Here is a 20954-nt window from a genome sequence, read left to right on the forward strand (position 1 = left end):
TTGACAAAGGATTATATTTTTGGCAGTCAGGCAAAATGGAGCTGAAAATAGAAGTTACATTCTTGTGATATTTCTTGCACATCTGAGATCTGTACATGGTGGTCCAATTTCCTGGGTCCTCAGCTTCCTTCCCTGTTGGGTGTGGGTACCATAAGGGAGGTCTGTCTCACTGATTTAAATGATCTCAGCACATCTCTCTTTCTCTTTCACACTCTCTCAGCTCCCTATTCCCAGCTGCTATAGCCTGACACCATGGGACCACAGCCACAGAGAGTAGCTCCAGCAGCTCCTTCCTGCTGGGCTTGCCTCACCCCTGCTGATCTCCTCAAGGTCCCTCTCCCCCTCCCCTCCCCCGCACCCTTGGCAGCAGAAAAAAAAGGCAGCATGGAACCAGCAAACACTTCACTGGAGACACACCAGACTCTACCCGCGTCTACTCAAGACTCCAGCCCCCGTGTTCTGTAATTCCCCTCCCAGCCCAGCCCAGCCCAGCGCTGCCTCTGGGAAGGAGGCCTGAGGCCAGAGTCGCTGAGATGCTGGGAAAATTTGGAAACTCAGATCTTCCCAAGATGGCCTCCACTTGCTCAGGAATGACGCCATGTCCGGGGAGAGCTCTGTCCCTCCAGGAAGGAATCTGTGTCCTCAGGAGGGTTCCATGTCCCTGAGAGGGACTGCCTGGTGCGGAGGGGACTCTGCAGTCCTGCACGGGCTGCAGTCCTGAAGGAACCCATGGGTGCAGGGCGGCTCCAGGCCTTCAGGAAGGATGCCAGGTCCCTGGAAGAGTTCCCTGTCAAGAAAGACTCCACGACCTCAAGAAATACAACTTGTCTCTCGTCCCTGGGAAGGCTCCACGCTGCCTGGGAAAACCCCAGGAAGGGCTCTCTGCCCCGAGGACGGGTTCACGTTCCCCAAGGGCCAGGCCCAAAGCCGCTCTCAGCTGGTACAGATACTGCTGACAGGCGTCCCTCCTGGGCCCACAAGGCCCAGCTCCTCCTGCTCATTGATGCACAGCTGGTAACCGCAGCCCCGGGCCCGGGCTCCGGAGGGGACCCGGTGTTCAGTCTTGGCACGAGGCGGCAGCAGGAACCCCACACTGCCGGCGATGAGCATGTGCCAAATGCTGTGAATGTAGAAGTAGTTGTCCCGGGTCTCCACAAAAGCATACAGTAGGATGGCGCTGCCTGCAATTAGGCTGCCCGGGCACAGGTAGAAGAGCCAGCGGCGCCACGTGGGTGGGTAGCAGTGCCTGCGGCGGACGCTGCGTACTGTCTGGAGGAGGCAGAGAAGGGGAGCTCAGGAATGGGAGGCCCTGGAACCCACACCAGAGCCCATCACTCTCAGGCTCCCCTGAGCTGTGGCTGTGACCTGAAGGAACCTGCTAAGACTAGAATGGGCACCATGAGCAGAACCGTAATGATGACTGGGTCTGGGCCTGCCTTAAAGCGAGGACCAGATACCCAGGGCCCTGCACCCAAGTCCCGCTGAGACACCCTACCCACAGTTTTCCCCACCCTTACCCAGGCTGTGGCCAAGATTCCCAGGGCGAAGAGACTGGGTCCGAGCAGGTTCCAGAGTCCATGCCGGTCAAGCTGCAGAGCCATGGACAGCAGCATAGCCCCCAGCAAATACAGCACCTGGGGAAAGAGGACTCCAGGGGCCGGGCCAGGATGGAGGGGGCCCTTGGTGAGGCCCTCCTGGCATGGTTGGGAATGCATTTCGGGCATACTTTGGCTATAGTTGTCCCCCAGGGCCCATTCGACACTGACCTGCTTGACCACAGGCTGTAAACGAGCCATGGCAATGACAGTGACCCACACAGACATTAACGAGCCCAGGAAGTCACAAAACTGTAGCACATCGTAGTCCATGATGCAGAAAACCACAATGCCTGGCTGGTCACAGGCGTGATAGAACTAGAGGGAGAAATGACAGCCATTGAGAGAACTGGGGGCAGAGGTGCAGGCCTACACAACTGAAGAAAGAGGCCACGGGGTGGGGGTGCTGCTGCCAGAGAAGCAGGGGTCAGAGGTCACAGGCGGCACAGATTCAGGAAATACTCCACACCCAACTCCTGAGAAAAACATGGCATGGGGGCCTGGTCTGCCTCGGCTGTACAGGGATGTATCTGCAGCCCCGACCCTCATCCTGACCTTCCTCATGTTCCTGCTTCTGGAAGGTGCTGTGGAGAACACCAGGCCAGGGAGGCCAATCCTTCCCCATCCCCTCGTGCTTGCTGCAGGTCCCATCCATAATCCTCATCCTTGACCCAGGCTCTGCGCCTGAACGCTAGCCTCTTGGCCAACCCAGACCGCAAGCCTCCCCAGCCTGTCCCAGTCTCCGCTGTTAGCTCAGACTCTGAGTTGGGCTTCACCCTCAGGTCCTTCGCTAACTGGTCCTCTTCATCACTGCCCACCCAATGTAGACACAGTATGAAAACAGTCCCTCCAGCCAAGGAGAAGAGCGTGGCCCCTCACACCGTGGGAAAATGCAAGAATGCAGCATCCACCTCTCCCACATTGTGGGGAACACAGGAAAGAGCAGGGTATTGAAGAGATTCAAAGAGGGGTGCAGGGCACACAGATGGAATTGTATCAGGGTATTGCGGCACCTCAGTTAGAGAAAGGAGGTCCGCCATCAGCGCGCCCTTGGTCTGTGGTCCCAGTCCCTGCGCCTCTCAGGACAGCGCACAGCCTCTGACGTCCTGCGTTCCCTCATTTGTAAGAAGGTTGCCCAGGAGTTACCGGAGTTCTCTCTGCCTTAGGACACCTGCTGCCACTTTTCTCTGAAGTTCTTGTAGAATTCATATGATTTGAGTATTTTTGATGCCAAACACTAAGAACACGTATGGCTGTAAGAATATCTTTGGCGCGAAGATGAACACACAGCTCTCTGCGGATTTATGTCTTTTGCCTTATGCGCCCTCCCAAAGGAAACGCGCTGGACGGACCTCTGAGGAAAAGCAGACACCACAGCGGCAACACCCACTCCTTCCATCTCCTGACATCTCCTATCGTCTAGGCTGAGGTATCATGGTTTGCAATATGAGTTTGAGGCATAACACTTTCCCCACTGAATTCTTCTTCCTGACCTCATCTTTCCCCTAATCTTTTGTTCATCATCTTACTTAAGGAGGTAGAAGCTCCGTACGGGGTGCCAGGCACTATAGTTCCCCCCGTGTTCCCACTGGGTGGTAGGTGTTTTATTTTCAGGTTGATCTGCCATTGTGTCCAGAAAATGAGGAGCCATCCAGGACTGAACACTCTGCAGCCGACGCCCGGGATGCCTGTGCAGAGTGCAGAACAGACACGCTCTTCCCAGTGGCCCGCGTAGGTACTCTTACTAATTATGAATCACATCAGATCTGCATGTAGCCAGGAGCTGGCTGGAGGAACGGCTGTTGCTAGAGGCTTTGGTCGCAACAGTATACGGGCATCTGGCAATAAAGGGGAGAAACGGTGTCCAATATAAAAATAGAATGAGCACTGTCAGAGTGGGTCTAAAAAGGGGGCCAGTAAAGCAAACCTGGAACGTGCTCCTCTCATCCAGCTTAAGGGGCCAAGGTCTGTCTACAAGGCAAGGAGACAGACAGGGCTGCTCCTCCTCCTCTGCGGATGGACGTCCAGGAGGAACCAACGTATGACACGGCCCTGTTTCGGGGCATCGGCCCCCATCATTCTCCTAAGTGATAAGTAGGATTCTCCTAAGTGATAAGTAGGATTTTGCAACTTGGACATATATCTGATCTATTAATGTTGAACAAGCGGGGCTGTATTGGTTTTCTGTGACACCTCTGTTGCTAAGACATGAGGAAAGTCTGAATGCATCTAGGACTTTGGCAGTGCCCACAGGCAGGCACTGCATGTCACCAGACGCCAAGAGCCCAGAGCTGAGATGAGAAGATCCCTAGGTGCACAACCCCAGGGTGGGGGACGAGGGGGCCGTCTACATGGAGGCTAAGTCACATTAGCAGGCTCGCTCCTCTACCCTGCCTTAGAATATCTGTGATACGTGCGTGTAATGTGAATTTTTATGATTATAGAAGAGTGGGAAGACACAGATGTGGAAATTCTGTAATGGAAGGGAAGGGGTTTAAAACTGTGTTAATCTTCATCAAAACATCCTCCTTTGGACTGGGATTTTATATCACACCGCCACTTCCCATGATGCCGCAGAACACACTTGAATCTGTAAAGTTTCTTGGGATTTTAAGAGCCAGACCGTTCTGTAAATTACCCAATCATAGAGATCTCCTCTGCCTTCCAGAAGTCCCCATGATAATTCGAGGAGGCCATGGCTATTAAGTGGGGAGACACCTTTTTATGCTGTAAGAAAGAACATGCTCACATCGGAGGAGTCCCCAGTGCGATGGAGAACACGAGCACAGCACAGCCAGCCCTCCCATCACGGAGGAATTCCACGAGACTGACAACTCGCCATGCGGCCACATAGGTGACAGCGCGCACCTCCTGCCCCCTGCAGATCTCTGGTGGTGAAGGCACAACCCCACACTGTGGAACAGTTACCCGTCCAGTGAATTGAGGTAACGGTCCCCTTCGCCCTCAGGGTGGACGGGCAGGGCGTGAGACAACTAGAGACCCCACACTGCCTGCAGTGGCTGCTGGCTATTTTAAGTTCCGAACAGACGAGTTCATCGACCCCAATGTGCCTTACAAAACTGACCACACGGCATACGTGCCTTCACATGAAAAGGCGGGGACACACCGCCACGGCAGAGAGTGAACTGGAGGCATCCTCCTATGGTGAAGATACGGACATCCCCAAGCCGGTGGAGAACATGGGGAAAATGTAGAACCTCACCCACCACATGGATAAGGACCCAGAGAAGACCCTGATGCCACTGCATACCGTGGAAAAGAACATGGTGAATGTGTAGACAGCAGCTTCCAGGACGTATCGGCTCCGAATGGCCAGGACCACGGGCGGCAAAAACATGAGGTTGCTCAGGCAGAGCAGCAGAGTGGACAGCAGCTGGAATCCATAGGTGAGCGCATCCGCACTGTCCGTGCAGCCCCAGCCCCGCCACCCTGCGGGTGGGGAAGGCACAGGGTGGAAGGGTACAGAGGGCAGCCAGAGGTTCCACAAATGCTTTTTCTGGAAGCCTCTGGGGCCTCCAGCTAAGCCAGTGCCACTGCCAGGGGAGGCTGGTCTGACCCTAGTACCTAGTTCCGCCCTCCCATGCTCTCCTGGCCACCCCCTCCCGAGAGCCCCAGGAGCTCCCTTGCCCACCCAGAACACTCACCAGCCTTGCACTCGCAGGCCGCGTACAGGTAGTTGTGCGTGCGCAGCAGCTTGCACTGGCCATAGGGCCCGCAGTCGTCCACACACGGGGACAGGAAGGTGCGCAGCCGAACCTCTGCAGTGGCGTTCCGACACCGCACAAACCTGTGCACACACGGCGGTCACCCGGGCTCGGCAGCTCCCTCCCACCCGTCACACAGCTGCAAGCTACTCACCGAGGCCCTGCCCCACACAGGGAGCGGAGGGTCAGGAACCAGGTCCCAGTCTGTGGGAAGGGGATTCGCAGCCGGGCCACCCTGGAGGTGGCACTGACTGAGAGGAGGAAGCCAGCCAGGGACTCTGAGCGGGTAAAGGAGGGGTCAGTGAAAGGAAGGAAGGGGCAGTGTGGGCCCAGGACCTAAAGAACCCTCACCCATCTGCCCCCAACCCCCCACTCCCACCCCATCCCTAGCCCATCCTCCGTCCATAACATTCCCCACCGATCCCCGCCCCTTCTCGGACTCCCAACCATCTCTCCTTCCCCATTCCTCATCCTCACCTTTGGAGCAGGTCACTGCTGCATCCCCCAGACTCAAGGGCACCTCGTGAGTAAGGCATCCGAACACGGTCACATTTTCCTGGTGCAGGGAGCTCTGGGGTCGGGGAGGCAGGTATGAAGATGAACTTGTCCCACCCTGGAGGTCCTACCACCCCCACCTCACCCCCAGACTCCTACACCTGTTAACCCCTCCCCATAAATTCCTCTTGCCCTCACTGGACTTCACATTGCTGCAGGTGCGCTCATCACCCATCTCTCCTCCATTTTCAGAACACAGAATCTCCCACACCAGAGAGCTGGCGAAGTCTGACAAAAAGGCAAGGCCCAATCCCAAATCCTTCCTCTGGGCAGAACGTTTGAACTGTTCGGGCTAAAGAGAACACCCTCTTTTTCAGTCCTAGCTTGTTGAGGGGGAGGGAAGGGTGCTGTTGCTGGATGTAGAAAGCAGCTGTGAAGGAGGGTGACTGTGAGGTGTTCAGTCACTGTCACCTCTTCACCTGAGTCTGAAGGCAGGAGGCAGGCAAAGGAACAGGCTACTCCGCAGGTGAAGTGATGAGGTACAGAAGGGCGGTGACGAGTGCCCGAGGGATTAAATGCAGCGACCTGGCCGGGGCGAAGAGAAGCCGGGAATAAAGGTAACAGGTTGCCATAAGCTCACCTCATTCAAGAAGGATTTGAGGCAGCTTATTAAATGCAAATCACAGGATAAAATAAATGTAAGAGGGAAGTTGAAAAATCGGGATAGGAAAAATAAAGATTGCCCTTAAATGTGGGCTGTATATTTGATGCTGACTTCCAAGCAACCAAAGCAAAGAAGGAAACACAATGAGTGACCGGATTTGCGAGCCCGTAAGATAAGGTTATTCAGAGTCACAGAAGTACAGCATCCGAAGGTGTGGTTCTCAGCTAAGTCCTCGTCAAAGCAGCACTTGGCTGTGCATCTTGTCCTCAATGACAGGAGTGAATGTCATACAACCTGCTCATAACTTTCCTCAATGCAGGCCCAGGGCAATATGCCAAAGTATTACTCAGTGAAAGACATTCCGGGGGAGAGCCAAAGATAAAAAATGTTCCCTAGCCATTGCAGTTCCCTGATTCAAATGACCAATTCTTGATCCAAGGGAAAAACATCGAAATACTTGGAGAGATAGTAGATGTGCCGCCCTGGCCAGTGTGGCTTAGTGGGCTGGGGCATCATCTCATAAACTAGAAAGTTACAGGTTTGCTGCCTGGTCAGGGTGCATGCCTGGGTTGCAGGTTCGGTCTGGTCAGGGTGCCTGTAAGAGGAATCTGATCTGTTTCTCTCTCACATCGATGTTTTTCTCTCTCACATCGATGTTTCTCTCCATCTCCCCTTCCCCTCTAAAATCAATAAGCACATATCCTGTGTGAGAATAAAGAGAGTAGATGTGCCAATATACCTTTCAGAATAAATGTAACAACTGTCTGAGGTGGGTAGCAAGGGTCATCGCATGAAGATGGGGGAAGGTAAACAGGTGCCCATGAGAGTGAGCGGACAAGAACGCAGAGAGGAACAGGGTGAGGAGCTGCGGAGGGCTGGGCCTCTGCTCTCAGGATGCTGAGGAAGAACAAGTATGCGTACAGCTGGTCTCTGGTATGTGCTCTAAGGTTTCAAGGTCAAATCAAGACTTCACTGTCACTGCCCAGAGGCATGACAATAAGCAAACACAAAATACATACAGCATTAGAACAGAGTCAGACAGAATTGAGTATGAAAATAAGGAACATCTTCAGGCTGAAGACTCAGCTGTCTCCTGACCAGCAGGACCACTTGAAAGTTCTCAGCCATGTCCCATAAAAGACCACATCGAGCCACAGACCAGGTCACAGGCCGATTCATAGGAAACGGTCCCTGCCCCCAGAGCTGGGGGACAGGAGACTTAATAGGGCCCAAGGCTGGGGGATCCTTGTTGATTGATGCCAACCTAAGGCAGTCACCTGACGCAGGGCTCTGTCCTTAGCCCCGTCTTACTCAAAGCTGGAAACAAGGACTAAGAGGCACAGAGGGCTGGTTCTTCAAGCGTGTGACTACACAAAGTGGAGAAAGCCCAAGACCCAAACCAGTGTCATTAGGCCATGCCTCAAAGATGAGCATGGATTCTTCCATTTGGGTTAAAAAGTTCACTGCAAACATATGAGATGGGAACTGGCGGCAGGGCACATGAACCAGGCTCGGTGCACAGAGACATGTACGCCCATTGGTCACAGTCAGATACATGTAACAGGGAAGGTGGGAGAGGACCGGGAAGATGCGCATCAAAAGGCTACGCGGTCGTGTTACGAGAACATCTTCTTTTTTCTAAAACTTTTACATGTGATTCTATTATTCTTATAATTAAAAAGTAAATGAATACAATTGTTTTGAAGAAAATAAAAAGGAAGGAAAGGAAAGAGACTCAGAGATCTTAAATCACCCCAAGCTCCAGGTGGTCAGTGCGGGGCAGCAGCGGAAAGAGGACGGCTAATCTCAGGCTGCAGGCAGGCAGCTGAGCCCCGTCAGACCACCTCCGATCGCTTATCCAGAGACCCGAGGACCGGAAGTCTGACCGGGGAGGTAGCGGAGGATGGGGACAGGTCTCAGATGCTGATAGCGAGGCAGCTGAGGGGCGTCTGACGGGCTGCTAACACAGGACAGGGGTGTAACAGACGCGCCACAGTAACACAGGATGTGAAGAACGGGGGAAACTGTGCAGGGAAAGAGGGGGACTGCGGAAACTCGCTGTTCTTTCCACTCGATTTTTCTGTAAGCCTCAAACTGCTCTGATCAACTGAGTCTATTAACTTTTTTTTTGAAGGACTAGGATAGATTTAGCAAAATATAGTTTCTGTGGCAAAACAAAGATCAGTGAGTGGGTAAAAATCCACGGAGGCAGGTTTTCATGGAATGCCAGGCCTGCCTTTAGTACTCAGAGCTATCTAAAGATGGGCTGCGTGGCCTCAGACCGTGAACTCCCCACCACAGATGTGTGCATGAAAGCGAACACCCACTACAGAGAGTGGCCCTTAGTGACGGGCGCTTAGGCTACAAAACTGGGGAACTCCAGACCCCTCTGAATTGCCCTGGCTGAGCCAGCCTATCTGTACTGCAGTCAATACTCGGGGAATGTTTTTGACCAGAACTGGGCTGAGACATGGTCTCTGATCATAAATCTGGGTGAAAGCAACCTGCATAGGCTTCCAGGAGGAGGTAATGACCCCTGGCACCTTCTTTTTCCAGTTCCCCCACAGGGGTAACCTCCCTGCTCTCCATGATGTACCGCATTGAGGTGAAGCTCCAGGCTAAGGACGCCTCCACTGTCCAGCACTGGCAGCAGCCTCAGGCCAAACACAGCGGGGCGCTCGGGAGGGAGGGCCACGCTGGGGCCGAAGAAGATGTAGAAGTGGACGGAGAAGGTGTCCAGCTCGTTGCGCAGAGTGGGGCGCACCGGCCAGCAGTGCTCAGGCGGAGACGGGGCCCCGGGCGCCTCCACAGGGGCCCCAAGCGATGGTGGCTCTAGGGGCAGTGGTTGGTTGCCCAGTGACTGAGGCATGTTCATGGCAGCTCCAGGGACCAGGGCACGGGACAGGCTGGGCTTCGGACACTCTGTGAGGCAGAGGAAGTCAGAGCTGAGGGCCACTGCCTTCACAGCCCTGGAGCCCCACCATGAACCAGATCTGAGCCAGACAGGATTTAGCAAAGGGTAGGGAGGGGTGAGAATGAGAATTGAATGTCCCTGGGAGTATGGGGCACCCAGGGTCACAGGATAGGGCCTAGGGGTTTCCTAGTGGTCATAGCTAATAGATTATCATGTTGAAGGGAATCAAATTCAAGGTCATCTCTCTTTCTCCACCCAAGGATACTGTTGAAACAGATGACTGACCCTCTCACTCACTTGCAGGGGCTCTCACAAGACCAGTGTCCCAGAGGTCCTAGCTGTCCCTACCTACCCCAGGAAACTGAAAGAGACTAAGTTAAGAAGAGGGATGGGGTCCCTCAGCGAGCCCCAGATGGTGAAAAATGACCCGAAGGCCTTCCAGTGACTTGAAGGTCCAGGTAGGAGTGTGAAGGAGCCTGGGTGGGGTCAGGGAGATTGTAGGGCCATAGCACAGGGGCACTGGACACAGCCACCATGCCTGCCTCTTCTTAGTCACAGACATCAACACAGGCTGGGTGACTGGGGCAGATGTGGGGCTTCTGACCTTGCAACCGCACACACAGCTGGAAGCGGACGGTCCTTCCGGAGCCCCGGGATGGCGTCTCCACACGCACGTAGACCCAGCGCCCCCAGGGGGGCAGCGCTAGCTCCAACTGGCAGACAGAGGCACCTCCACAGGCCACAGAGCTTGAGTTGTGCAGGGGTGGGGCCTTGGGACGTAGGCGCAGTGTAAGGGGGCAGGCAGATGCCCCGCGGCCCCCCACACACACCAGCTGTGCTGAAACCCTGTAAGTGAAGCTGGGCACAAAGACCCTGGGCAGAGGGGAGGTTGGGGGTAAGAAAACACAGGGTATGGAAAGGTGAGAGGGCTACCAGAATCAGGGGCATGCTAGGAGGAAGGGCGTGGGGAGGAGGAAGGGGCACAGGAGAGCAGGAGGCCTTTTCAAGTCCTCCCCTCTGTGTTGGGAGAGAGGGAGGCAGGGGTGCACCCCACCCTGGGGCTCTGGGTGGCCCGGCTGTCCAGAGTGGCTAGAGGGAAGGTAGGAACAGGCAGGTAGGCTAAGTAGCCAGAGAACCCGGTTCCCTGTTTGAGGCCAGGGAAGGAAGAGGGAAAGGGCCAGGTTTGGGGTTGGGAGCGGGTTTGACTTACTTGTACAGGGCTGAGCGATTGTGAGAGGACAGGGTTTGCTCTGAGGGACGGCCAGGCACCAGCACAGCAACGTCCAGCAAACGCCGGACGATCAGCTGCGGCTGAAGGAGGTACTGACACTCATCCTGGAGACCCTGAGAGAAAGTAGGCATGGTGGGGGGGCAGAGACCGCATGGGTGCTGCTGACGGTGGGCGGACAGAACCGGCAGGTGGGGCGGGGGCCACCCTCCTCTGGTCCCCTCCTCCCAGGGCAGAGGCTGAGGTCTCTGTAAGTTCTGGGTCCTTTCTGCCTGCTTAGGTCTGTCCTTCTCAGTCTGCAGGATCTGCTGTGATCCTCGGCACTGGCTGAGGTTCGGGATTCAAACTCAGGCCCTGCTGACAATCAGGCCTTGTCCGCCCCTCCGCCAACCCAACCCCGTCCTGAGCATTCCTAACAGCCCCTCCAGGTAATTTTGAACCACCCGCCCCCCACCAAGCCCACAGGAACTTAAACCCTGGCTCTCCTTGGGTGTTGGAAAGTTCCAGGAAGGCCTCCATCCAAACCGCCTCCCTCTCCCACAATGTGAACCTTTGACTTCCTTTGTTCCCCACCCACCCACCCACCCAGAGTGCTTGTCCAGCTTCTGCTTTAACATCCCCAGGGAAGGGCCATTTTTTACCTCCAGACTGTAAACAACTTGAGAATAGGAACCTGGTCTTATTTCACTTTTGTTTCCCCAGACTCAGAGCCTAGTGTAAAGGGTACACTTCACAAACGAGTTTGCTGAATCAACAAATGAAGACATGAATGGCCCTGACTGGTGTGGCTGAGTGGGCGGGGCACCGTGCTGCAAACTGAAAGGTCGCCAGTTCAATTCCTGGTCAGGGCACATGCCTGGGTTGCGGGCCAGGTCCCCATGTGGGAGCTTATAAGAGGCATCCAGTCGATGTTTCTCTCCCTCTCTTTTTCCATCCCTTTGTCTCTCTCCAAAAATAAATAAATAAAATCTTTAAAAAAAAAAAGAAAACAAATCAACCCGACTGGGGGAAGCTCTTATCTTGATGAAGCCAAAGCCTACCTTCTGTCTCCTCTCCCACTGCTCTGTCTCAAGGGGCCCACAGATACGTCTGCTCCTTCTGACAAGAGACGGGGCTGGAGAACAGCCACATGCCCCTGAGTGGCCTTCTGGATCAGATCCCGCACCCTCCTCAGCTGACAGCACCCTTGGCCCGCGCGGCCTCAGCACTCTTCAGTGGGCACAGCCTCTCTCACTCCTGTTCCGCTTCTGCAGCGCCTGCAGCTATCTGAGCCCCGCTGCTGTGGCAGTTCAGGGTGGAGGGGCCTCCTGGTTAGGTTTTCCTGTCTTCTGGACAAACGACCTTGTGCCGGCCCAATAAACTAGAGGCCACTCTCCACTTAAGTGTTTATTCTGACTGAGACATGTCTCTAAACCTTGCCCTAGGCTCTGACACCCCACTGAGCTCCATGCCGTGGAACAAGCCGGCCACAGCACACACTTCCAGCAGAGCTCCCCGCAGCTCACAGGAGGCCTCAGTGCATGCCAGGGCAGAAAATCCCATTTCCCTCTGCCTGCAATTTTTCTGTGATTTTTTGCATCACTGCATCTCTAATGCCTAGCACACCATCTGGCAAACACTAGGAGCTAAAAAAAATATCTGTTGAGTTAAAGAATGGATATCAAAAAGAGTGTGCCTTCGGAGAGCTCCTGACCCCACCTCCCAGCTCAGAGACCTCAATCTCTGATATCCAAAGCAGATGTTCCTCATCTTCGATGTCAAACTCTAAGGACCAGGACTCCTGTCACAAGTCATTTCATCAACCTCACTTGCTTCCACAGGGATCGCCCACAGTAACCTTGTGGTGGACGAACTCCCAGGGCAGGGGCCCATGATCAGGAGGTGGCCCGTTTCCTTGTTGGACAGTCTGGGGGCAGAAAAACTTTGCTCCACACTTTGCTTGCTATTGGCTTAACTGAAGGATCAGTGGACATCACCTCAGTGGTTAAGATGTGCTCCTTCCTTAAACTATAGAAGATGCCCATCTAATACTCCTCCCTTAGTTTAGAGGGGAGCATTCATTCAGTCAGCGGAGACCAGGGAAGGTGCAGAGATGCAGCAACCTTCGCCCAGTGACGGGGCTAGAAAGAGGGCACCAGAACTCAGGGCCTCCAGAGCCACCAAGACAGAAGCCAAGTGAGAGTGCAACAGAGTCAACATCAGCAGTCATGGAAGGAACAAGGTCAAAGCCAGGAAACCTGAGAAACCACAAGGGTCAAAAGTGAGAAGTGGGTGCAAAACAAAATGGTCTGCAAGAAGCTGGAGCAGAAGGCCTTAAACTGAGTTCTAGACTGTTCTGGTATGGACGGCCTGGGTTTCTTTAGAAAGAAACCCTCTGCCTGAGCAGAGTAGCCAGTCCCAGGCTCTGGATAGGGCTTACAGACTAAAGATGCCCAAAAACACTTGGCCTTCTCCATCGGACCATCCCTGTACCCAGCACAGCCCCTGACCTGCCATCAGTCAGAGGTGGTCAACATGGAAGTAAATGAATGCTGCACAGACGACAGGGGGCAAGCGTGGAAGCAGGGAGACCACTTGAAAGGTTGCTGTAATGGCCCAACAGGAAGATGAGGGTAGGTGTGGTAAGGGTGGAAACAGACAAGGCGATACATTCGGGGCACGCTTTAGAAGTAGAGTCAACGAGACTTTGTGAATTGGTTGTAGAGAAATAAGGCGGGAAGAGGAAGACACCTACATTTGGAGCTGGAGCAACTGGTGAATGGCAGCGCCCCTCGCTGAGAAAACGACTAGAGGAAGGAAAGACTCGGGACTGGAAGAAGCGAAATGGAAATTGAAGAGATTTTTACTTTTGGCTCTGTTTTGATATATACATGTCAAGTCTGAGACATTTCTGAGACATCTAATTGGTGATGTCAAGTAAGTAGTTGATCATAAAGTCTGAGATTCAAAGAAATTAGAACTCACTGAATACACCTGGAAGGCATTCACTTGTAGATGGTACTTAAAACCATTGTTCTGCAGACCCCTAGCAGGAGAATGGACAAAGAAGGAAGGAGTTGTCCCCGGACCAAGCACTGGGGCCCCCACGACACGTCTGATCAAGCAAAGGAGATGCCAGGAAAGGAGGCAGAGGAGGAGTGGGCGTGGGCAGGAGGGAAACCAGGACGGTTCTGTAAAGTCACAAAGGCCAGAGTCTTTCAAGAAGAGAAGAGTAATAAATATAAGGAACTTATTAACGTCTAGTTACTAGTTAACTCTGGCAAGGGGAAGTAAGGACTGGGAAGAGCTGAAGGGAAGATGAAAACTTACTTTTCACTGCCTTTTGTACCTTTCGAATGTTGTACCAGATGCATGTATGACCTAATCAAAACACAAATAAAATAATTTAGGAGGAGGAGGAAGAGCAGAATGAGCACTGTTAGCAGATTTTAACCTCTTCAGTTGACATACTGAGCTACACTTCGTCCTAGTTGGTGGATTCGGCCAAATCCTTTCTTTTATACAATCTGCTCCTTTGGTTTCCTTATGGTTGTTGTCATTATTCTACCTGCTTTCATTTACTTTCAGACCTTGGACCGGAGAAAGGAGACATTCAAGGAGAACTACGCCCCAGACATTCGCAGGACTTTCCCCGATGAGCCACTGGGTGCCAGGCGTTACCCACAGCCCGAAGGCCTGCCCCTCAGAGCAGACTGGCAGCTGGGCACCACAGGATGAGCCCATGTTCCAAGACAGGAAAAGCAAGGAGACAGAAGGAATGGGTCACGATGGAAGAGGTTGACAGGAAGAAAGGGAAAGGAAAGGAGGAGAAGTGAGATACGTCTTGGACAGTATGAGTTTGAGAAGATAGCAGAGGGGCAATGCAAACTTGCCCGGCCCCCACTGTGTGCCAGCCTCTGAGCTGGGTGCTGGGACACATGAGCAAATACCACAGACATGGGGGCCAGCAGCAGTGTGGGACCAGGGCTCAGGACGGTGGCCTGGACCAGACAAGTCTCTTCCCTTCTGTCACTGTCAGGATGAAGTTCAAACTTCTAGGCCCTTCATGATCTGGCCTCTTCCCACCCCTCCACCTCCCTTACCCATCCCAGCAACTGCTCCACAACTGCTCCAGCTCTCAGGCTTTAGCCCAGGCTACCCTACCACCTAGAATGCCTTTCCCTGCCTTCCCTACTTCAGGCCTCACTTTCTAACAGTGACCTAAGACCACTTCCACCACACTACCAAGCTGAATTAGCCACCTCTCATTTGTCCTCTTAAAACATCTCCTAATATACATCTTATGTACTTGTGTCTGAAGCACCCAACCCATGGCCTGGGACAAAGCAGGTGCTCCAGGACTAAGGTCTAAAGGCAAGTCTGCACTCACCCCTGAAGCTAAGAAAAGCCCTAGAAACAGCACTGCCTTCTTGTTGCTGGGACTCTTCAGTCCCTACCCAAAGATATCCTTGAATGCACATGACTTCCTGTGTTGGCCAAGCTGCATAGGAAGTCAAGACTTGGAATAAGGAGGAAGCAACTCAAGAAGATGGAGCCCTGGAGGAACGTTCTAGACAATTACCCACGGGCTTAAATCTAAGCAATTAACCAGACAACTTAAGAATCCTTAGAGGCCCATTTAAGATTCCGAAAGGTAATCAAACTCTCAGAGGGACCACGAGGGTGATCCTTCCTTCCCTACCCCCACCTCACCCCATTCCCACCCTCTGAGCCTCTGGAACAGGCCTGACTGAAAAGCTGCATCTCTCACGGCGTCCAGGTCTGCTGCCATTCATGGGCAAGGTGGGACTGTGCCCTCTCCTCTCAAATCTCACCACACCCCAGGGAGCTCTGCTGACTAGGGCTCCAGCTTGCGGTACCAAGTCCCCCGGGCCCCACTTGCTACATCTGGTTGCAAATGGGTATGTCAGCTAAACCTGGTTCTGACCTTTTCTAACCGGACTTCAGCCGCCATAATACCAGCCGGGTCTAGGCGCCCCCGGCTCCTCCTGATCACTCAGAAAGGTTTTTGAGTCATCACAGCAGGGCTTCAGAAGGATCTTCCCTGTCAGTCCTCACAAAGAGAAGCCGGGATCAGAGTTAGGATCAGGAACAGGCTCTTCAAAATTTGGCCAAAGACATATGACATTCCTGCAAACAGAATAATCCTAACTTGGTTCTGATGAGAATCGAGACCTACCTAGACCTCAGAGCCATCTTCAGGGGAGCTCCCAACACACTCTCCCCCAGGGGGCTCCCAGACCTTGACGGGAAGTTCTTTATGCATTGCTCTCAGGAAAAGCAGGCCTATCGCCGAGGTCTCCAGACACCACCTCAGCCCTAGTCCCCACTCTGAAAGCAGCAGTGCCAGCACACTGGGCCCTGTGCGATTCTCAGCTCATTCAGGTGCAGTAGGAGGAAGAGAGGTGAGTCTAATGAAGTCACAGAGCCCCTCCCTCAAGGAACTCAGCCTGGAGCACTGTCATTGACTCGAACCTTCATCTGATTGGGAATCTCTGTCCCTCTCAATTCTCAGCAGCCAAACCCTGACGGCTTTCCTGTTCTTTAAATCCTCACTCTGCTTACTCTCAGTCCTCTCACTCTTGACAATGACCAGCTTATCACACCTTCTCTTCCTACCAACAGACAGGAGTAAAACTATAGATCCTCTCACTACAAGTAAGAATTCTTCCCAACACCCAGGAGTGGCAGCAGAACTCTGTGGCATTTCCTTCCCCTCCCGACCAGAATGAAAAAGCACTCTGACCTTTGAACGGACACTTCAGATTCTAACCACCTCTGCTCTGTGAAACCAGTGCAGATATTTGGAGGACAGGGAGGCAACAGGACAGACACCAGTTCCCCAAAGCCTCCCCTTACCAAGAAAGAACTACCCTACCCCAGAGTGCTCCCACACAGCCTTCCAGGGGGTGCAGGGAGCTGAAACTATGACAGAGGAGGAATGTGCTCTACCGGATGGACTAACAACTGGGCTGTAGCCCTGAGTCTGCAGGGCTATCCTGGGTTTGTGCAGCAGCATTTGACTTGTCCCTAGCTGACTTCTAGTCACCTCGGTGAACTCCCGCACTTTCCCACAGGAAGGGACACTACTCTGCAATGCCAGGGCCTCTGACTGACTACAGACTCTGGACTTTCCCTTCAGCTTACGCGGACCCACCATGTCCTTCCAAGGCTACAAAATTGCCTGGTACAGATCACGGGTTCTGGCCCATCGAGGGACCTGCTGGCCTCTAGCTAGTCTCTACCCCGGCCACCATGATGCTGTTGCCCATCCTGGTACAAGCTGGTGCTCCAGGTAACCCATGGGAGGAGTTCAGCAGAGATGGAGAAGCAGCTCTGGCCCCTCTTGCCCTGGACAGTATCAACCCACCTTGACGGAGATGTGGCCATGGGCCTGGGGAAGGTGGGCCGCCAAGAACCAGTCCCCAGGTAAGGGGCTGCTGACATTAAAGATGCCTGAGGTGCGGTTGGGCAGGGTCCAGCTGAGGGTCAGTGAGAACACCCCAGGCACAGCTGTGTCCCCTGGGAAGTGTGTGTGCAGGGGATTGATGACAGGGGGTGCCCCGGACCGGAAATACCTGGGGACCAGAATGAGGAGAGAAGGAGAGCAGGCAATGAGGTGGGGATGGGAAATGGGGAAAAGGGAGAACTGTCATCGTCACTGGCAAACAAGTAGACTCCCTACACTGACACATGCAACGAGGCGGTGCCAGGTCCGGGGTCAGCACAGACAGGGCAAAAGGTCCGCTCAGGAGCTCACACGAACAGTACTAACAAAGTCATCAGGCAGCAGAGGGCTTGGCCCTCAGTCATACTTCAATCTCAACCAGGGTCAGAGGTCAGGGTTAGGAGGTCAGTTTAGGTACTCATAAAGTCACACTTTAGCTCGGACAGTGGTCTGGGGTGAGAAGCGGAGCCCGGAGGTAAACTCGTACACTCACACGGTCACACTCTGGTCTGGGCAGTGGTCCCCAAAGGACCCCCCCTGCTCTTTGAAGATGATGAGGTTCCAAACAGCCAGGAATGTGTCCTCAGGAACGTGGAAGTGGAAGAGTTCAGTGCTGGCAAAGGAGCGGAAAGGACTCAGCTTGCGGGGTGAGCAGGTGGAGTAATCGGTCAGGAAGAGGCCTCCTGGGAGCAGGTGAGAAAGAAAGGGGCAGGAAGGACACAGGGCATGTCCGTTAAGCGGCAGGCACACCAGTCTCAGCAACAGCACCAACTCAACAAATGCTCTTCTCTGGTGGCTCTCGCCATCGTCGGCTTTAGTCTTTACAATGACCTTGAAAAAATGACCTGTTTTTATAGATAAGGAAACTGAGGCTTAAACCTGGATCTGCGTAAATCCAAGACCAGGCCTCTTTACAGGACTGTACAGCTACCCCGCACTTAGGAGTCATTGTTCTCCTCTCACTAAGCCTAACAAAACAGAGGTGTGAACGGGAGCATGCGCCTGCGTGTGTTGGCATGGGCTCTCAGGCCTCTGAGCGGGCTGGAACTCCACCTGTGGGGCTGGGGAGTCAGCCTGAAACTGTGTAACTTTCTTGTTTATTTTCCTCCCCTTTCTATTCCCCTGTGGTCAGGAGAAGGAAAAAACCTCAGAAGCTTCACAAAAGTTGTCTGTATACTGGCTCAGGGCAGGAGGGGGAGGGGAAAGTGTGGTGAGTCTGCAAGGGGCCTTCTTGGGTGGCAGAGGCAAGGACAGGAGCTGGCAGGCCACCACAAAAGCCCCTGGGAGAAGAGGAGAGGCACCAGGCCCTCTGGGATTCATAGTGAGTAGCCTGAGGGCACTTCCCGGAGGGAGGCCCAGGAAGGCAGTCAGCTGGGGACTGTGGTGGAATCTCAACCACTTGGGAACGTTCATATTCAGAGCAGGGGAGAGGGGCTCATCTCTAAGTGAAATGCCCAGATACCTGAGCATGGCTGTTGGGAGCAGAGCCAAAGTGAACAGGAAAGTCTGCTGTCAGCAGCTAGCCAGGCAAACACAAGGGGGCTAGCACTGCTGTTAAAGCAAAAATAACCCAGTAACTCAGCTGGACAGAAGAGAGTCCCAAATGGCAGGCAAAGTTCTGGAGAATCTGACTGCTCTGAAGACTTAAGAGCAGCCCCAGAAACCCAGAAGATGACCTCAGGACAGGTAAGAAGGTTAGGAAATCAGCTTTTTTTTTTTTTTCAGGGTGGGGGGAGTGGGTAGGGGAGACTCTGAAGCAGAGTTTTCAGCCAAGTAGGAAATACACATGGGGCCTAACTAGTCTTACAGTCCCCCTCTCTGGAATGGGAGACACGACTCCAGAAATGAGGTATTTGAAATAACAGAATGAGACATCGGGAGAGGGAGGCTGCTGAGGGAGGCAACTCGGGGTGAGGTCAGACCCACTGAACCGCAGCCTCAAGAGTCACCCTGCAGAGAGGTGAGGGCCGCTGGCCCTAGTCCGGCCTGAGTTTATCTTCGAAGGCCACTGTTACACCCAAGGGCTAGTCTGTCCAGTGCAGACCACATGGTCAGTCTCACCTGTCAGCAAGGAGACCAGCCACCTTGCAAGCTGAGCACTGCCCAGGAACCAACCAGTGGCTCACAGGGCAGCCTTCAGAGAGCCGTGGCAGTGTATGGAGAGGAACGAAGGAAAATGAACCAATGGATGGAGGGGACAGGTTTCCTCGGAGCCATGGCTATGACAACTGGCAGGCAGAGAGCCAAGAGCTGAATAGCCTGGATACCACTGTCACAAAAAAGCAGAGCCCTGGGCTTGGGGTGCGGGAGCTTCTCCTCCCCAAAGCCGGTACCAGGATGGGTCGTAGAACGAGCCATTGCTACTGTGAGGAAGAAATCTTCACCAGGCCTCCTGTGCAGACTCTCAGGGAGCTGTTCCTGAAAAGCAGCTAAAATCTTTGGGAAGCCATGGACAGACAAGCACACAGAGCCCTGTGACTCAAAGCTGCAACATGGCATGGCCTGGATACTGGGAAACTAGTTCAGCCGTTACTGGGAAACTCCAGAAGGGGCCAGGGACTGTAGAGGTCCCAGGAGAGGCTGGTAGGAAAAGGGAGTGAGCAGCAACTGGTGATGGGGGGGAACCTAGAAGTTCTAAGGGCAAATGTTCCAGAAGGCATCCGCAGCCCCATTCACACCAAGCTTTGGTCTGGGGTTTCACCAGGGCCAACAAAGCTGTGTCCCAGAGGAAGCCCAAGTAAGGCCCTAGGCAAGCTCAGATGAACCTGTCCTAGATGCCCTGGTACTTCATTCCAGGGGAAGCTCGGGGGAATGTCTACCACCACCTGAAACACACATGCATACACATACACACACCCACGGAGGCTAAGGCTGACCCTGCTGATGACAGCAGTAGGTAGAACAAAAGGTCATTTCTGGAATGGCAAGGCAAGCCCAGGTTATGAAAATGCAGTCAGCTGAGCCCAGGGAAAAGACCCAAGGATTGAGGTAGGACCCGGAGACCCAGGAGATACCTTCCATTCCTGAAATAAGATTGAAGCCAACAATAAGCATTTATTGAGACCAACAGTCTGTGGTCCTCCCCTCAGTCAACGATCTCTCACCCCACCCCCCACCCCACGTCACAGAGCACTCCTGCAGGCCAGGCCACAGCTTCCAAGGCAGTGACTCTGAGCAGCTCCAGTCGCCCTGCCTGCAGAGGGCCTATTCAGCACTCTCTTCTGGCCTCATTACAATTCTCCCCAAACCACCTAAACCTGCTTCTGGACAGCCATATTTTAATCCACATCTTCCAGCTGTCTACGGCTCTGTGGCTGTCAGCACTCTCCTCCCCCAGCCAGCTCCGGCTTGCTCAATGGGCTCGTGAACAAAGAAGCCATGAACTGGGCCCAACAGTAGGCATTCCCTTCACCCAACTGAAAACCTGACATGCCACGACATCTGCTAATTGCCCCATTTCCCAGAAGCAGGAACCAGCGCTGAGTCCTTCTATGGCTCCTTCCTTGAAGGAGTCAGGCTGGGGGGCAAATGGATCACTTGTATCTGTTCTGAGAGGCATCCAATGCTGCCTCCAGACACGGAGCTATGTGCTGGGAAGGTAACACCATCTACAATGGCAGGAAGAGCTGAAGGGAACATGTGTGGGCCACAGCATGTACAATAATATGGGGTACTCAGAGGACACACAGGCTCACATGCACCCCATACAACATGCATGTGCCTACACTCACTAACACACAAGCATGTACACACAGTGCGTACGCCCAGCATTCCCACAGATCCCTCACTCAGGCACCTAAGCATCCAGGTACCAGTGAACTTGGACATCTCTGCAGGAGGGGTGACCTTTGACATGCATTGATCTCCCCAGCTTGTGCACTGAAC

General features: G+C 53.7%; 2 protein-coding genes across 8 annotated transcripts in view; one reads left to right on the plus strand and one right to left on the minus strand.

The window, feature by feature from the left end:
• The window catches only part of TMEM8B (transmembrane protein 8B), a 22797-nt gene continuing 1843 nt past the window's right edge, over window positions 1-20954 (minus strand). The window contains exons 2-13 of one of the 4 annotated variants that reach the window (XM_037144497.2): window positions 17563-17752; window positions 16992-17199; window positions 10604-10737; window positions 9998-10266; window positions 9076-9401; window positions 5798-5891; window positions 5475-5598; window positions 5261-5403; window positions 4867-5045; window positions 1767-1913; window positions 1518-1634; window positions 1-1269 (exon numbers count right to left, since the gene is read on the minus strand). In XM_037144497.2, coding sequence (XP_037000392.2) covers window positions 934-1269; window positions 1518-1634; window positions 1767-1913; window positions 4867-5045; window positions 5261-5403; window positions 5475-5598; window positions 5798-5891; window positions 9076-9401; window positions 9998-10266; window positions 10604-10737; window positions 16992-17199; window positions 17563-17752 — 2267 coding nt within the window. In that variant the 3' untranslated portion in view covers window positions 1-933. Of the gene's footprint in view, window positions 1270-1517; window positions 1635-1766; window positions 1914-3124; window positions 3434-3522; window positions 3679-4866; window positions 5046-5260; window positions 5404-5474; window positions 5599-5797; window positions 5892-9075; window positions 9402-9997; window positions 10267-10603; window positions 10738-11262; window positions 11285-16991; window positions 17200-17562; window positions 17753-20954 lie in introns of those variants that run through there. The other 3 variants (XM_037144498.2, XR_008389924.1, XM_037144499.2) reach the window with 3 other exon arrangements.
• Window positions 16437-20954, plus strand: part of FAM221B (family with sequence similarity 221 member B) — a 17110-nt gene continuing 12592 nt past the window's right edge. For 3 of the 4 annotated variants that reach the window (XM_037144502.2, XM_037144500.2, XM_053656404.1), the window contains exon 1: window positions 16437-17050. The gene's annotated coding sequence lies outside the window, so the exon portion shown is untranslated. Of the gene's footprint in view, window positions 17051-18669; window positions 18756-20954 lie in introns of those variants that run through there. The other variant, XM_053656405.1, reaches the window with a different exon arrangement.

The sequence above is a fragment of the Artibeus jamaicensis genome, unplaced genomic scaffold (genome assembly GCF_021234435.1).
Source record: "Artibeus jamaicensis isolate MK-2021 breed Jamaican fruit bat unplaced genomic scaffold, CSHL_Jam_final scaffold_1964, whole genome shotgun sequence".
In the NCBI taxonomy this organism is placed as follows: Eukaryota; Metazoa; Chordata; class Mammalia; order Chiroptera; family Phyllostomidae; genus Artibeus; species Artibeus jamaicensis.